Below are 17313 nucleotides of genomic sequence, written 5' to 3' on the forward strand. Positions count from 1 at the left end.
CCTAAGGTCTAAGGCATAATAATCATGAAGAAAGGACAGTGGTGAGTGACTGCTCTGGGAGATCTACGAAAGACCTGAAGAAAAGTGTGACTCAAATTATACCATATGCTAGAGGCATCAGAAACTGATAAGACTGAATCTAAGCAGAAAGTACAGTTTTATTGAAAGTATTACAGAGCAAAATTGGTAGTGGTAGGAGTATCAGGAAATATGAGAATTCCTTAACTTAAAATAATGCAATTATATTTTGTCTAATTCAATTTAAGTAAATGCTGGGTTACATTTAACATCACCTCCCACATCAAGTGAAAATTAAAGCACTGTTTCACTTTGCATTGTGTGGCATCTGATTTCATTTGAGGATAACTATATGAAAAAGGGGAATAGCTAAGATTTATAAGATCAAGATAAAAGAGAAAACAAAAGGAAAAAAAAGCCTATATCACTAGGCCTTGGTTTAAGAAAGACATCCCAACCCTAAAGATTTCTTTATTGAAATGATAATTAGTTAGGTCATAATCAACTTTCAGACCTTTAATTTCAGTACCATCCATGTCATCTATAATTTGCTATGTTTAAACTAGTATAAAACCATACTGAAAGTGATATCAAATCACATTTTCCTTGCCTTCATCGAACATCTTTATCACATATTGATATATGTTTTGCAGCAACTGAGTCCTCCCTGCCCCCCAGGAAGCACCTTTAGTATAAAACCATACTGAAAGTGATATCAAATCACATTTTCCTTGCCTTCATCGAACATCTCTATCACATATTGATATATGTTTTGCAGCAACTGAGTCCTCCCTGCCCCCCAGGAAGCACAATTAAAAAATCTAATAAACACAATTAAAAAATCTAATAAAATACACATATAAGTACATAGGGCTTACCACACAGTGTGAGAACACAGTAATGCCTCTTACTAGACATTATTGTCTTCATTTAATTGATAAGAAAACAGAGCCAGCTGCTGCTCTCTCTGCCAGGACTGCCCCATCCTGTCGGCATGGTCTATATTTTCGTTTTAAAACTCATTTCACTTGATCCTCATTAAAATTTTCAGAATTTAAAGAATTCATCTAAATGGTGACTGTGATATTCACCATAAGGTGATTGATATATTTCAAGGCCACCTGTGTAGAAAAGGAATCTTTTTAGATATTATGCTTGTGATGCCAACTAGTGCCAGGAAACCATATAAAAGCTTTCCCTACTTGTGGGAAAACAAAAGCACGAAGTTTTAAAACTCTGGTCTGACACTCATGCCCATCTTTATGTGTAAAATAAAGTAGCACTTCAGAGTAAACTATTAAAATATTCTGTATAAGCAATCTCTTAAACAGAAAGTGACAATCTTAGCACAGAATTTAGAACAGAGTGGGTACTTGGTAAACGCAGGCTGAGTCAAGGACACACTTTAGAAAGTCCTTTTTTCTTCCTTTTTTAATACTGAAGTATAAACTTTTACCTCACTTCTAACTATGAATTGTATCAACCAGTGCTTAATTCTACTTAATGTTTCTGTTTAAGAAAAACAGCCTCTGCAAGCCTAAGAGAGTAGAGTTTTTAAAATATCAATTAATTATAGTTCAGCTCAAAGGACCCTCTTCGGCAAAGCCTTCCTTGATACCTCCACTTTCTCAATGAATGAATGAATGAACGAATAAATCTGCTTCTGGTGATCTAGCTTAGGAAGCAGTACAACAGAATTGAACTCAGTTATATTTGACTTCAAAGTCATGCTACTTCTGCCAATTCTCTGAACTTTCAATTGCTTAACACTGTTTGGGGCAATAAGTCAATAAAAGGACCCATTCATTTTCAGTGGAAGATGTAGTAAGATACTAGTTCAAGACTGAATCAGTAGGCCATTACTTCACGTTTAAACCTAAACATACAAAAACACCAAAGGGTATAATGTAAAATAAAAAGAAAAGGCAAAGTGTAAAGAAGCAGCTTAAAAACAATCAGGAATTACATACTGAAATATAAATTAGAAATAAATTCTAGAAGGTTGTAAGTAAACAGAATAAAATTAAAAAAAACAAAAAACAAAATAAAAACACAACAAATGAAATGAATCACCAGATCCAGCAAAACATCAATAAGTAAATCAGCATTTTTCAAAGCGGTTCCATAGGAAGTTAATGTTTCTGATATAACAAGAAAATCTCTGCTCAAGTGAGTTAGGAAGCACTGAAATGAATAGGTTTCTTTATTGTAGGATGTTTCTAAGCCTTTAATATACAAATGTGCACTGTAAATCTCCAAGGGTAATATGTAGTGCTTCTCAATGTAGAATTCTTGTCAAAGAACAAGGCATGGGATTCGTGTTTCAGTCTTACACTCTGATACTCTTGTTCCCAGGCAAGAAGCCAGATGCATTGGCCCGGCCACTGCTACGGTTGTGCAGAGCGAACATGGCTCAAAGCACCCACCTGGCAAATGTTAACAATAATAAAAATAATAAAAATTTCACCTGCCTGAAGGTGTTCAGGGTGAGACCAGCTCTATTATTTTTAAAAAGAGATACTGATAGGCAAATGTTAGTGACCAGTCTCCTTGACATTCAGTCCTCTCTTATGGCTAATGAAACTCTTCCAACAAGCCACTGGTTTCTTTTTCCCCTCTCTTTCCTTACTTCCCTTTTCTTCCTTCTTCTCTCATAGAACCATAGCTTTAAAACTTAAGTCTCTTTTAGCACCAAAAAGCTGTTTGGTGAGTCTGTTTCAACTGAAATAACACTTGACAACCACGAATACATACCACACACACACACAAATTTTAAATGAAAAGTGCTATTCACTGCATGCAGAATTCACAAGATGAAAATTCAATCCTATTTAAGATGCATTATTTCAACTCCTATTTAAAAATCTTTTAACATAAATCTTTAAAAGGAAAAAAAAAAAGCCAAAAGAAAAACAAACCATTTTTAAATTCAGCCTGGGGTATGACAGGATTTCTGAATATTGGATGAATTTAAGACAAGATATACCTGTACTGATGAATGTAAAATTCATATCATTAGTTATGGTCTAGTTATGCAATGAAATAATTTGATGTAGCCTATTAACATGATTTTGCAATTTTATTTATATGGTCATGAAGAGCTATCAAACTTCAAAAAAAAAAGTTTGCAAAATATAAATATATGTATAATACAGGTTTGTTTTGTTTTGTTTCAAAACCAACTTGCCAGCAAAACTGGACGTGACCTGAATCCAATTGTTTGGTAAGCTGACTAGACTGGAAGTGGGACTCCTCATAGTCTTTACTTATCCCACATCAGGTGAATATTCACATTTCACTACAGAGGTAATTGTCTTTAATCATAAGCACTTGTCTAAGAAGTCCTGGGGGTGGGAGGATGTATGTAACATAATATATGGCATATGAACATTTTTGCTCTTCTAAAATCTGTGAAGCTCTGATTTCTAATCCCCAAATTTTTGGATAAGCAATTGTGGACCTGGATGAGATCAACATATCTCTTACATGTATAGATACATATGTAAATAACCAGTATCTCTGTGTGTAAATCTATAAAATCGTTTCAAAGAACATACTATATACTCTCAAATATAAACAGAAGTTACAGTTATGTCATGATCTTTACTTCATTTAAATTTTTCCATATTTCTGCAAATTTTATAGTAAACATGTATGACTTTTATAATAAATAGAAGGGAATAAGAAAACCCTTTTCCTATCACTTAACCACACATGGACACATTTCACTTCACAAAATATCCCTCAATATTAAATGGTAGTGAAGCATGTCAGGACCTGAGGGGAGGTTTGGTAGATTAAACACTGAAACCTTCCAATTATGGATTATAATTGTGCAAAAAGATGAGATTTAAAAAAATGTATTATATAGTTCAGGGCACGTAGGAGCTCAGTGTACCACTGAGTACATACAGGCTCTCTACACTTTTTGGTATTTCAGAGAACTCGAGAAATAATCTGTTTTCTATAAATCTAGACCTAACCTGCACATTTCCAGCTATTCTCATTTGGGGTGCAGAAAGAAAAATTAAAAAGAAAAAAATCCTTAACCCAAACCACAATACCCTGCTGCCAGAGATGGCAAACAGGAAATGCTATGCAGCTGGAGAAATCTTTTACTTCAACAAGCTCTGAAGTAATAACTGCCCTCCAACTGTTAAATGAGATGCAGGCTCTTATGCAAGCTATAACATTGTCCAAAGGATTAGGGAAGAGAGGGAACCAGATGCACAGAGAGTCCTGGCCGGACAAGAATCCTTCTGAGCATCTCCTACTTTTTAAATGAATTTTTACATATATTTTCTAAAATGACTGCTACATTGGGATTCTTGAAGGGTATGGCATTTAAATGGTTTTCCTCTGCCTTTTGAGAAACTATTTTGATCCAGCAGTGTCTCCTTTCCTGTCCCATTTTGTGGTTTGGGAATTAAATAGATGCGATTCTTTGTTGACTCCTTAACTTTGCCAGGATTACAGGCAATGATGACCTTATTCTGGGAGTAGAGCAGATCCAGTACTACTTAGCAAGCAAGGATTTTATTGCTTTCCTTTCAATGGTTTAAAAAAATTGAATATTGTTTTTTTGGTACTGTATATTTAATCAAATGAACAACAAAAAACACTTAGAAACAGCTGAAACTCAAACTTTGTTTTTAAAAGGAAGCTACATTCTAAAGAAAGCCTTTATCATTAATACATTAACTACTAAAAGGGCACTCAAAGTAGAAGGGAGTGTTTAAAGCATGTAAGCATGAAACAGCGTATGTTCCAGCAATGACATCTAGTTTGTCATGTCTGGAGCTGGCTTTGATTAGGACGCCATCTTTAATTAGAGGAACGATGAGTTCAGAGAGACTAGCAAGTCAACTAAAGAAATATTTCTGATATATTTTTTAAAATGTCACTATCTACAAAGCATATACTATGAGCCAAATGCTATGATAGCTACTTCACATAAGTAATTTCTAAAAATGCTAATAGAATGCTAACTCCCAGACTAGGTCCTTGTCTGCGTTCTTCTCACTGCTATATCCCTACTGCTGAACCACAGTGCTTGTGTAGAAACTCTGTAAATAACTGAATGAATCATGAATAAACACAGCAAGGAGGAAATATTAATTTCCATTTTACAAAAATAAAGAAACCAAGACTCAGTCAACTCAATTGCCAAAGCCACATAGGTAAGAAGTTGCTCAGTAATTATTTTTACCCAGGTCTCCTTATCAAAGCCCATGCACTTAAAACCACGCTGCAAATATTCCCAAAACAACAACAAAATAGATCATATCCACGTTTCTCCAGTTTCTCACCACTAAGAGGCAGCATTCCCTAGACATATTCAAACATGATGAACAGATTCACTTCTGGGAGGAAGTAGCTAATCACTCTACCTTTGTGGGATAGTGACCACATACAGGACTTGAGCTAGAGAAAAATTCACCAAAAGGATAAAGACTGGTTTAGAAAGCCTGTAAGAGCAAAGGAAGTGGGCTGAGGATTGCAGACCAACTGTCATAAGGAATATCAGAGAAGCAAGTTTGATTTTTGCTCTGTACATTTGTTTTACACTGAAATTTTTACATATTATTAAACACTTTTCCTTACTAAAATTTGATGGCTTACACTTTTATTTAAACTTATTTTGAAAAAAGTGTAGACTCACAAAAAGTTGAATAGTACAGAGAGGTCTCCCTTATACCCATCAACCAGCTTCCCCTAGTAACATCTTACACTTGTTAAAAATAATACATCATCAAAAACAAGAAACTGACACTGGCACAAGATAGTCAAGCAGACTATAAACTTTACTTGAATTCCACTAGTTTTGCATGCACTCATTTTTTTGGTATGTCTTTCTGTATGTGTTTTTGTATGTTCTATGGCATTTTACACATATATAGATTAGTACAACCACCACCACAATCAAGATAGAAAACTGTTCCATCAATGAAGAAGAACTCCTCAGGGCTACCCCTTTATAGTCACTCCCTTGCCCCCTTCCCTAACCTCTAGTAACCACTTCTGCTCTCCATTTCTATAATTTTGGATGACTTAGACTTTAATCAGATAAATACACAAATGTCAAGGTTATCTTATAAACAGCCACACTTATACGGAACTCCTTTTTAAATTTTAAGGTGGCAAAAGCCTACAGGGGTACAAAGAACATGGAAGTAAAAGACAAAAGACCTTCGTGTATAGAATCAAGATCAAATATAATTTAAGATCAAATTATAATATCAAATATAATTTGAACAGTCCCAAATCCTACTCCTGTGTAGAGGGTTAGAAATCACGATTCTCATTTGATTTTTAGAATAGGGTTTTTAGGTAATGCATGTAAGAGGCAGCAATAGCCCACAGGTAGTGTGGCAACAGCCCATCTAATCAACTCTAAACACCAGTTAATGATTTTAGAGCTAACAGGTGGTTGTCATACTGATCTGTTAAGAAATTTTAAAGAATTGCTGAAGGGAAAAATGTGAAAAAATGTTTGCTCTAATCAACTCTAAACACCAGTTAATGATTTTAGAGCTAACAGGTGGTTGTCATACTGATCCTGTTAAGAAATTTTAAAGAATTGCTGAAGGGAAAAATGTGAAAAAATGTTTGGTAAGGGCAAGCTTTCTGTTGGTGGAAACGTTAGAGACAATTATACTTAGATTTAATCATAAGAATGTAACTTTTGCTTAAATTTGAGGAGAGGTTATATTTTAGATGATGATCACAATTTGACCAACTTTTCACAAATTGTACTTTGGAGTGTCACATTGTTAATTTTACTGATGTTACTAGATTCCACTGTTTCAGATATACTTAGCCATAGATAAGTTTTGTCACAGTGCCCATGTCTTTGGCACTGATTTTTCCTGTGAAATTTCCCTGTCTTTACAATAAAATACAGAAGCTAACTTTGAATCAGGGCTATACCCAGTTTTCTAACAGAGGAGTTGCTGAGGTACAGTCCCTTCAGGCCTCTCATTGCATTCATATTGCTTTGAGTAATCCTTTTTTGCGTCTCCATTATACAGACAGAAGTTTAACACTCCTGCCCCAGTCAAGCAGATGTTCTAGCACTGGCTCGCACAACAGGGAGTTAAAGTTCGTTGTTGGGAAAATATAGGAAAACAGTGCCCCTCAGATGTTCAGAATCTTGTTGAGCATTTGATGTAAATATGCACGTGTGCCCAGATGTTCCTTGGCTATTGACTAATGTAATTGTGCATGTGCACCAAGGTGTCCTGGTTTATAACTTAAGTATAAAGGAAGAGTGGCTCTGATCCACAGGGCTCCCCCACCCCTGAGGGGGGGGTCATGGGGAGGCTGCTACTGCTGTTGGAGGCTGTTGCTGCCAGGGCCCCTGGGAACATCTGGGAGGCCACCACCACTACCGGACCTGTAAGCTGCTGCTGCCATTGCTGAGGACTGAGCTCGTGTTGTCTGCCAACGGCTCCCGGGATCTTTCCCAATTACCTAGCGCGGAACTGCATGTGAGGGGGGGGTCTGGTGACCCAGTCTGTACAATGGGTTTGAAAGGTCTGAGCCCTAGCCCTGTCAATAAAAATGGAAACTTAGCATAACTAAAATAATGAAACATTTTGGCTTTAGTTATGATTTGCCGACTTTGACAACTGATATAGTCGTGTAGCTTTACATTCATTTATATGGTTTCAGATTCACACCACTAGTACCTTTTAAGAAACTACTACTCGTCAAGTTTTGATAGAGTATCAAAGAAGAGTTACCTGAAATGACTCTTAACACACTCCTCTCTTTTCCCAATATAGATCTTTCACACCACTAGTACCTTTTAAGAAACTACTACTCGTCAAGTTTTGATAGAGTATCAAAGAGTTACCTGAAATGACTCTTAACACACTCCTCTCTTTTCCCAATATAGATCAGTGTGAGGCCATATCTTTCATTTACTTCAACCAAAAAAACATATTACAACAAAATGAATATAGAAGCAAATATAAGGGTACTTCAGAAAGTTCAGATTTAGATTTACATTATCTTTTATCTTTCCATGAACTTTTTGAAGTATCCTTGTATGAGAATCCTGCTTCTATTAAGCCAGCTTTAAAAATATTTGCAAAAATAATAAAACAATTCCACCCTTCTAATTTCTTTTGGTTTGGGAAAATAGCAGTTTTTCATAAAACAATTGGTTATACAGGATAACATAAACTGTTTATTATTTCAAAATGGTACATTTAAAAAATTCCTTGGTTTTAATTGTAAGACAGTAAATATGGCTAGAAATAGTCCATATAAAGGAAAACTCTTTGGTATCCTCAATCATTTTTAAGATTGGGGTTCTAAGACCAAAAAGTTTGAGAAATACCATTTAACACACTTGCTCTTTCCAATACGGTATAACTCACTGATGATGGAAATCAAAGGACAAAAACAGACAAGGAAGTACTTTGCAAGCTAAACATGCTGTAGTTTGATGACTCTCAGTACAGGCCTCAGTCATCTGGTCATGTGGGCCTTTATCATCCATAGCATCCATCAAGGCAACATTATTACTTTGTAATTTGTGGGGTGGCATTGGTGAAACAGTGCATAATCCACAGTCAGAGAACGTGGGCTCAAGTCCTAATTCTACACTTCTCAGGCATATTCTTTTTCAGAGATTTGGTGCACACGGCTTTAAAATGAGATTAGACTACTGATACCTGCTGTTACACTGAGAGTTACTATAAAGATCAAATGAGAAGATAAGTAACAATGAAAGCTTGTATGTGTTCAAGAAATTCCATGTGTCAGGTACTGTGCTAAGTGATTTACTTCCTTGATCTTAATGAAGTCCTGCCACTATCAAGAAATAGACACCATTATTATTTCTTTTCACAGATACGGAAACCAGCATTAGAGAAGTGAAGTGATACGCCTAAGGCTATAAAGCTAGTCACCTGGGAGCTGTGATTCCAGGTCTGATTGAGAGCAAAACCCATACTCCTCCGACCACCTAAACTTCACAGCCTCTAGAATCCTGTATTGAGATAGAATAATAGTTTACAAGAATTGTTTTCTATAATTTGGAGAGGAGGGGGAGTAAGAAAAGCAAGTGATTTTAAAACTCACTTGGTGCATCAACTGGTAAGAGTTCACAGAGTAATCGGCTATAATTGCAATTCTCTTTGCAGTCCTCAGATCTCTCGTTAATTAAAAACAGCCTCAGCCCTATGTGATGTTAATTTTAACATCTTTGTAGGTAGCTCTTGGGAATTTTCACAACACATCTCACTTGATCATCATACCTTCCACAATCACTGAAAGTTCAGAAAACTACAACAAACATCTAAACGGTGGCTGAGATAGTCACTGTAGTGTTAAAGCAATTCATAACTAAAGGCAAAACATTTCATTATTGTCAGGGCTAGGGCTCAAACCCTTCAAACACATTGTACAGTTTGGGTCACAAACCCTTCACACGTCAGGCTGGGTCACCAGACCCTTTACACGCAGGTCCACAAGCTAGGTAACTGGGAGCCAATGGCAGATTACACAAGCTCAATCCTCAGAAGCAGAAGCAGCAGTGGCCCCTCGAGACATCCCGGGGGCACTGGCAGCAACAGCCTCCAGCAGCAGTAGTGGCCTCCCCATGCCCCCTGCCCCTGGATCAGAGCCACTCGTCCTTTATACTTAAGTCATAACCCAGAACACCTGGGTGCAAATGTGCAATTACATTAGACAATAATCAAGGAACACCTGGGCGCATGTGCCTATTTACATCAAATGCTCAGCAAGATTCTGAATACCTGAGGGGCCCTGACCATTTTCCTTAACTTTCCCTACAGTCACCATCACTTAGTGCACTGGTATTTTTCAGGACCACCTCGTCAGAAACTCCTAAACACAATATGCTTGCTATACTGATTGTTTACAACTTAAAAATAATAAAAGTTTTTTCCTATCGAGGGTTAGTCAAAAGCTGAAGACTAGCCCCAAATCCAGCCCCAAACCTGGCCTCAAAATCTATCCTTTCCTTTTCCTCTATAAAAATAAATAATGTCTTAGCATAAACTATTAACATACCCTTTATAAGCAATATCTTAATTAGAAAATGACATTTTTCAGTATTTAGCACAGATCTAGGAACATAATAGACATTTGGCGCTTGCTGGTTGAATTGAGAATACAATTTAGAAAATCTAAAAAATACCAAAGTACCTTCTTTTTTACCTTACTCTCCATATTTCAAATGTTTCAATTACTGCTTAGTGTTTCTAACCTTCACTAGCCTAAGAGAATAGAATTTGGGGGAATCTTCTGAAAAATATGGGTTCCCATGGGGAAGTTCCATAGCTCCAACACGGTGTGGGTGCTCCTTTACACTCCTCAGCCAGATATTTTGAGTACTGCAAGCAGATCCAGAAACATCCCTCCTCTGAGCCCTGTCCTCCAAGGCATGGCTCTATCATCTGTGTACTTTGCTCTTCCCTTTCCTGGCAAAGCATAAAAAGGGAAGTAACAAGCTTCTCGCTGTTGTCAGGTTGTACAAAGTCCTGGGACTGCCTTTTTATTCAATCAGAACAATGTTCCCTTAGTAACCAAACTACAGTACAAACTGATTCTTCTATCTGCTCCCTCATCAGGAATGCCACCACCTTCAAAGGGAAAATGTATTTTATCTTTCTTAATTAATTAAATGAATTAGGTCTTCCAGCAATCTCTTTTAGACCTTTCTTAGACTTCTACTCCTTAAAGGAGAGTGGACATGGGAAAAAGGCCCACAGCTTGGAGTATGTATAGTAGAATAGATAAATCAGCATTTCTTCTAGTAAGGGAAACATCACAACCGGCTCATAAGGTGACAGAGGCAGTATAGAGTAGAGTGGTAAGGACGACAGGTTCAGAGACAGCATGTTCTGGGTTCAACTCTATTTACTAACAGTGTGAATGAACAAATTACATCATCTCAATGTGCCTTAGTTTCCTCATCTGTATTAAAGGTATAATAATCATAGGATTGTTGTAATGTGTCAAGTGAGATAATCCACATAAAGCACCCACCACATTGCCAGGTTCATCACAAGTGTTCAATAATTGTCATTTGTTTTTGTATGCAGATAAGCAAATGTATTAGGTAAGCAAATATAGACAACGAATGTCTGCTTGAGTGGCCACTACTTGTGTGTATGGCATATATACAAACAGATGAGAAGGAACATGCAGTGTAGCAAAGTGTAGAAATGGTTTGGTCCAGGAAACCAAGGTGATGACTCCTGACTTAAGCCAGATACATTTGGTCTCCTGGAAACTAAAGGAGCAAGGTACCCATGTGAAAATACCTACCTCAGGGAGAATAGAACTCCCCCCCTGAGCAAGCATTTTTTTTTTTTTTTTACCAGCTATTACCAAAGTGGATTGTCAGAGTCTTGTTTTGCTTCCTTTTTCCTACCAAACCACATTTTGAGCAAGGCCACCAGCAAAAGGGCAGGCAACACCCAGAGCGAAGGGGAAATGAGAGTCCTCCTCTGAATAAAACAGGTTTAAATAATCTAAGATTTACAGAAATACCATGGATTTGTTAAACAAACCCAAAAGTGTAGGAACACTAGATCTTAAGTTCAAAATTTTCCTTTCTCAAGTTTTTTTTTTTTTGACTGGTAAGGGGATTGCAACCCTTGGCATGGCGTGGTCTGCACCACGCTCAACCAGTGAGTGCACCGGCCATCCCTATATAGGATCCGAACCCGCAGCCTGGGCACTACCAGCGCCGCACTCTCCTGAGTGAGCCATGGGGCCGACTCTCAAGTTTTTGAAAATAAATGTTTTCAACATTTATTTTCAACATTTGTAGCTGATTTACTGTGTAAGACTAATTCAATGGCATATACTTTACCAATTAGAATTAAATTGTCAGGAAGATGGGCACATACATACATACATACATTTAGGGTGATAAAAAAATATTCTGATTGGTCAAATATTCAGGTTAACAGAATGTAGAAAGGTAGTTTTCATTTTCTTTCAAAAGATGACCGGTAAGGGGATCTTAATCCTTGACTTGGTGTTGTCAGCACCACGATCACCCAGTGAGCCAACCGGCCATCCCTATATAGGGATCCGAACCCGTGGCCTTGGTGTTATCGGCACCACACTCTCCTGAGTGAGCCACGGGCCGGCCCCGGTAATTTTCATTTTCATCTTTTTTTTTTTTTTTTTTAAAAAAGATGACCGGTAAGGGGATCTTAACCCTTGACTTGGTGTTGTCAGCACCACGCTCAGCCAGTGAGCGAACCGGCCATCCCTATATGGGATCCGAACACGGGGCCTTGGTGTTATCAGCACCGCACTCTCCCGAGTGAGCCACTGGCCAGCCCAGTTTTCATTTTCAAATGGGTTGACTTCATCTGTAAACCAACCTTCTGTATCAAACAGATTTATGACAAGATTGTCACCTAAAGCCACAAAACCTATTTAATATATGAGTAACTGACAGTTCTGGAACCTTAAAGGAAGTAAATGTGCTAATAGCTCCTCTTCTCCAGGGCAAGGCTAATGCTAAGAAAACTATGATATACGTAGTTTTCCTTTGGCACCTTTCAACCTTTTTTTACCCCTAATCTCTTGGGGCTTTGGAGAAAATAGACTTGATTAAATTAATTCACTTGGAAGCATTAAGTGGCTCTTAGAGAAATACTTTCATAAAAAAAAGAAAAACAGCAAGATTCAAACAGGTAGTGTTGTACAGAACCTTTCTAAGGGTGAATACAGTGTGAGAGTCAGGGAAAGTGGTGTAGCATAAAGTGGTGATGCCCAGATACTATTGCCTGGCAAATAGATACCCCACTACCCATCTCTGTGTCTGACTCCAAGAGTCAGCTCGTCTACTATCCTAGATTTTTAGAGATTCTTCCTGTCATCTACTTCTGAAACCACAGGTTCCCTACATTTCAAATCCTTTTTGTTGATGGGGGTTAAAAGAATGTAGGGAGTTAGAAGAGGTTCATTATGTATAAATCAGGAACCAAAAATGCATGATCATCTTCACACAAGTTAGATATAACACTTGCAATATATATTTCTAATATGTTTGTCACAGAAATTATCACGCTTTTAGCTAATTAAAAAGCTAAGTTGCTAAAGGTTACCTTAAAAAAAAAATAGTGGGAGAATGTGGAAGAGAATTGAAATTAAGCAGTTTCTTTCAGCTTCAATAAATCTACTTTGCTATCAGCTGGGCCAAAGGTACAAATTCTAGGAATTTCACATTGAGGTTTTCTCTAAATATGACCTTCTCACCTAGGACCAAAATCCTTTTATTTTTTATTTGATTTTTCACTCTCAGAACTGGGAGCTGAGGAAAATGATTACTAAATTGTTCTCTTTATATATAATATGATACTTTGGTCAGGCTATAATTCTTTTTAATCGGCTATGAAATGGCTTACCAGATTTTTCAGCAGTGTGGACAGCTCCTTTGTAAGAGTAGAAAACTTGACAAAAGCGGTGCCAAGATCGGGGTTGTCTCGACTTAAAAAATTACTCCCAAACTTATCAAGAACTTGTGCATAGTTTTCTTCATTTTGTACATGATCTAAAAAAGAAGAAAGGAGTATGAGCTATTATTTGCCACAATGAAGGGTTATTTTGAACATTGATCACTAGAAACTCTCAAAAGGAAAGCACAGAGAACCTGCATCAATTATTTATTGAACACACCCAGAAGGTGGGTACACTGAATGTTCTAACTTACTCTATTAAAGGAGGTTCCCCCTTTTTCTTTCATAGCATTTAGTTCATTTATATTCCAATTAATCCACTGACTCCCCATAGTTTGAGGGATCAAATTATCATCACATTTATTATCAGAGAACAAGAAGAAAATCCTCCTTGGAAAATCAATCTTGGATTGCAAAAGAAAAATCCATGTGTTGTAACAGGTTTCTTTCTCAGCAACTAATCTTCATTTTCTTTAATTCTGTCTAAGCCCCAGGTCTGAGGAACAGCATTAGTACAATGCTTTTCACATACCATCTCTTGGTGCAAAATGTTCATGCTTGGATCAGATGGATCTACGTTTGAAATTTGGTTTCACCACCTATGCGCTGGTTACCTTATCAGTTTAACTTCCATGCCTACTACCTTAGCAAGCATATAAGAGGCATTAATTATGTTTGTGAATAAGTTTCTCCTCCCTAAGCTTTGGTTTTACAATCTATAAAATGAGGCTAATATCTACCTTATAGGATTGTGGTGTTGATGAGCTGACACAGAACATACAAAAAAGTTTCTCAATAGAGGGAATGTTCCATAAATAATAACTCCCACCTCCTTGAAACACCTTCTTTACTTGGCTACCAGAAAATCATACTTTCTTAAGTGTCCTCCTAACTTCTAGCGCTCCTCTCTGTAGTCTTTGCTACGTCTTTATCTCTCTGGCCTCATCATGTTGGAAAGCCTGAAGCTCGGTTTTTGGGTCTTTTTTCTTCTTTTATCTATGCTTTTTCTCAGCTGACAACTCTCAAATTGATACCCCTAGCCAAGACAACCCCATCCTTGAAATACAGACATACAGTTGATGCTCCATATCTGTAGGTCCCATATACGCAGATTAAACCAACTGCAGATTACGTACTGTGCAGTTAGGCCTATGATGACTTCATCTATACTTAACATGTACAGACTTTTTTCTTGTCATTATTCCCTAAACAATACAGTATGACTATATACGTAGCATTTACATCATGTTATGTATTACAAATAATCTAGAGATAATTTAAAGTACATGAGAGGATGTGTATAAATTATACGCAAGGAGTATGTAATCTTATAGAAGGGACTTGAGCATTCATGGATTTTGGTATCCATGGGAAGTCCTAGAACCAATCCCCCATGGATATGATGATGGTATATTGAACTGTCTATTCAATATCTCCACTTGGATGCCTGATAACTATGTTCAATCTTAACACATCTAAAACCAAACCCGTGATCTTCTGCCCCAACCCTCTTTTATCCACAGTCCCCAGTCTCTGTGAGTTCATGGTAAATACATTCTTATAAGTTGTTCATGCAAAAAACCATCAAATTATACTTGATTTTTTTTTCTTACATCCCAGATGCAATCCACTGGCAAATCCTTTTGCACCTACCTTTAAAATATATCCAAAATTTGACAACTTCTCACCATCCCTGTGGGTATCAACCTTATCCAACATCATCTCGATCACTACCAAAGCTTCTGAACTGGTCTCTTTGTTGCTTATCTTGCTCCCCACATTCTGTTATCAACACAGCACCCAGTGTTACCCTGTTAAATTGTGCATCAGATCTTATGACTCCTGTGGCAAACATTACCACTCATCATGGATATCCCAATCCTTAAAAGCTTATGTTACACCTGTGGCTTTTTTTTTTTTTTTGGCTAGCTGGGATCTAACCCTGGACCTTGGTGTTATCAGCACTATCCTCTAACCAACTAAGCTAACTGGCCAGCCCTCTTGCAGGCTCATGGTAAGGAGTACTACATTTCCCCAATCCTTTAAGTAAGGCATACAGTATGGCTTGTGCTGACCAAGGCAACCTTCACATGGAAGCATTTTGGATGCTTGTGCTCAACTCCCCATCTCCCTCCTCCTCTGTTGTGGTATAGAGAGAAGCATGAATTTCTATGGAGGCCCACAGTACATGCCTAGTATTTACTGAATGAATAAATGAACAAATATTTATCAAGGTCATATCTTTAAAGGCTTAATCCATACATCTTCTTTTTATAAAGCCTTCCCTTAGTTGGAAATAATCCTTGCTTGCCTATAATTCTGTGTACCACTACTGCAATGTTTTCCATCTCATCACATATATCTACATGTCTTTCCCTATCATCAGACCACTAGAGACAGAGATTGCCTCTGGTTCACCTCTGCATTCCCACACAAAAGATACCACTGTAGATTTTTTAGTGAACTGCACTTATGAAGCTAGGGCTCAGTAAATATGTGTTGACTTGAATTTGTTGAATTTCTTTTCAGGAATTTAAGAAATATTCCCTTCTCAAATCTCATAAATTGTTTAATAATTGAGACAAAATTTTTAAAAATTTAATTTTCAAAACACACCCTCAATAAATGCATGAGAGCAGTAGGCACTCATGAAACAGAACATGAGTCTGGATTGGGGAATAACTCGGGAAGTCTAAATACAATAAAGAAAACAAGTGCCACAGCAGTACAGTGAAATGAAATGAGGCCCTAGCAGCCTTCTAATCATCACCACATTAAAAATTCATGATGTCTGCAGTGCTTGTCAGCATTTCAGGCTGAGATCTTTAAAAAGATAAAATGCAGCTCTAGTTACTGTCCAAGTTCACTCCAGAAGCAGCTCAGAAAAACACAAAAGAAAGGCCACATCAGCTCAACAGACAGGATGCATCTGTCTGATCTCCCTCATATGCTGGAGCTAACCTGATACCTTCTGTGTGAGGCCAAAGTGCCCCACCTCCCGTGACACCCTTTTCTGCTTTTGGAGGTCAGTGAAAAAATAATCCACTTGCCTGTTCATTTCTACTTCCAAGGGAGGTGTCTCAGTGGTAAACATAAGTATATGACGGGCTTTTTTTGTTTGCTTTAAATTACAAAATATTTCAGATGAAATATATAAAAATATTTTAGATTAACAGAATACCCATATACCTACCACTTAGCTTAAGCAATAAAATATTATAGAACGGTTCTCCACTCCCTCACCCCTGTCTCTACCCGATTCCAATCTCTTCCCTCCCTCCCTCCCTAGACACAGCCATTATGCTGAATTTGGAATTTCATACAGAGGTTAGAAAGAAATATGAGAAGCTCTCAGTCTATCAGTGATGACAGATTCACTAAAAATAATACGGACTTAGCTAAGGGCTAAGGCAGAGACAGGCCATGGGAAGGGAGTGTTGGCATGTGTTGAGAAATTTCTCTGACCCAAATGCTTCCTATGATATATTTCACCCTCACCAGAACCCTGCAAGGAAAGAGTTATGCTTATTAGATAGGTAAAACATAAGATCTAGGCTGGCCAGTTGGCTCAGTCGGTTAGAGTGCAGCTTGTAACACCAAAGTCAAGATTTCAGTTACCTGTAACAGCCACATGTAAATAAATCAAAACAAACAACCAACAAAAAAACACAAAATGTGATGTGAGAGAGGCAGATGGTGAGACTGGATAAGTAAGTACAGAAGTACAGGCTAGGTCATGGGTCCTGTATGTTTTGCTAATTCCACAACTGAATAATCATGTAATCTCTATCTCTGTGTATGTATATATCTATCTATGAGCATGTACGTGTGTATA

At 37.4% G+C, this 17313-nt stretch overlaps 1 protein-coding gene across 1 annotated transcript in view; it reads right to left on the bottom strand.

Annotated features, from left to right (window-relative positions):
- LOC103605344 (arf-GAP with SH3 domain, ANK repeat and PH domain-containing protein 1-like) overlaps positions 1–15200 on the bottom strand; it is a 46358-nt gene extending 31158 nt beyond the window's left edge. Inside the window, exons 1-2 of the mRNA XM_008589915.1 lie at positions 15092–15200; positions 13428–13573 (exon numbers count right to left, since the gene is read on the bottom strand). Of these exons, the coding sequence (XP_008588137.1) occupies positions 13428–13573; positions 15092–15200 (255 nt within the window). The remainder of the gene's footprint in view (positions 1–13427; positions 13574–15091) is intronic.
- Between the last annotated feature and the right edge of the window lie 2113 nt (positions 15201–17313).

Source organism: Galeopterus variegatus, unplaced genomic scaffold, assembly GCF_000696425.1.
Source record: "Galeopterus variegatus unplaced genomic scaffold, G_variegatus-3.0.2 Scaffold5754, whole genome shotgun sequence".
Lineage (NCBI taxonomy): Eukaryota > Metazoa > Chordata > Mammalia > Dermoptera > Cynocephalidae > Galeopterus > Galeopterus variegatus.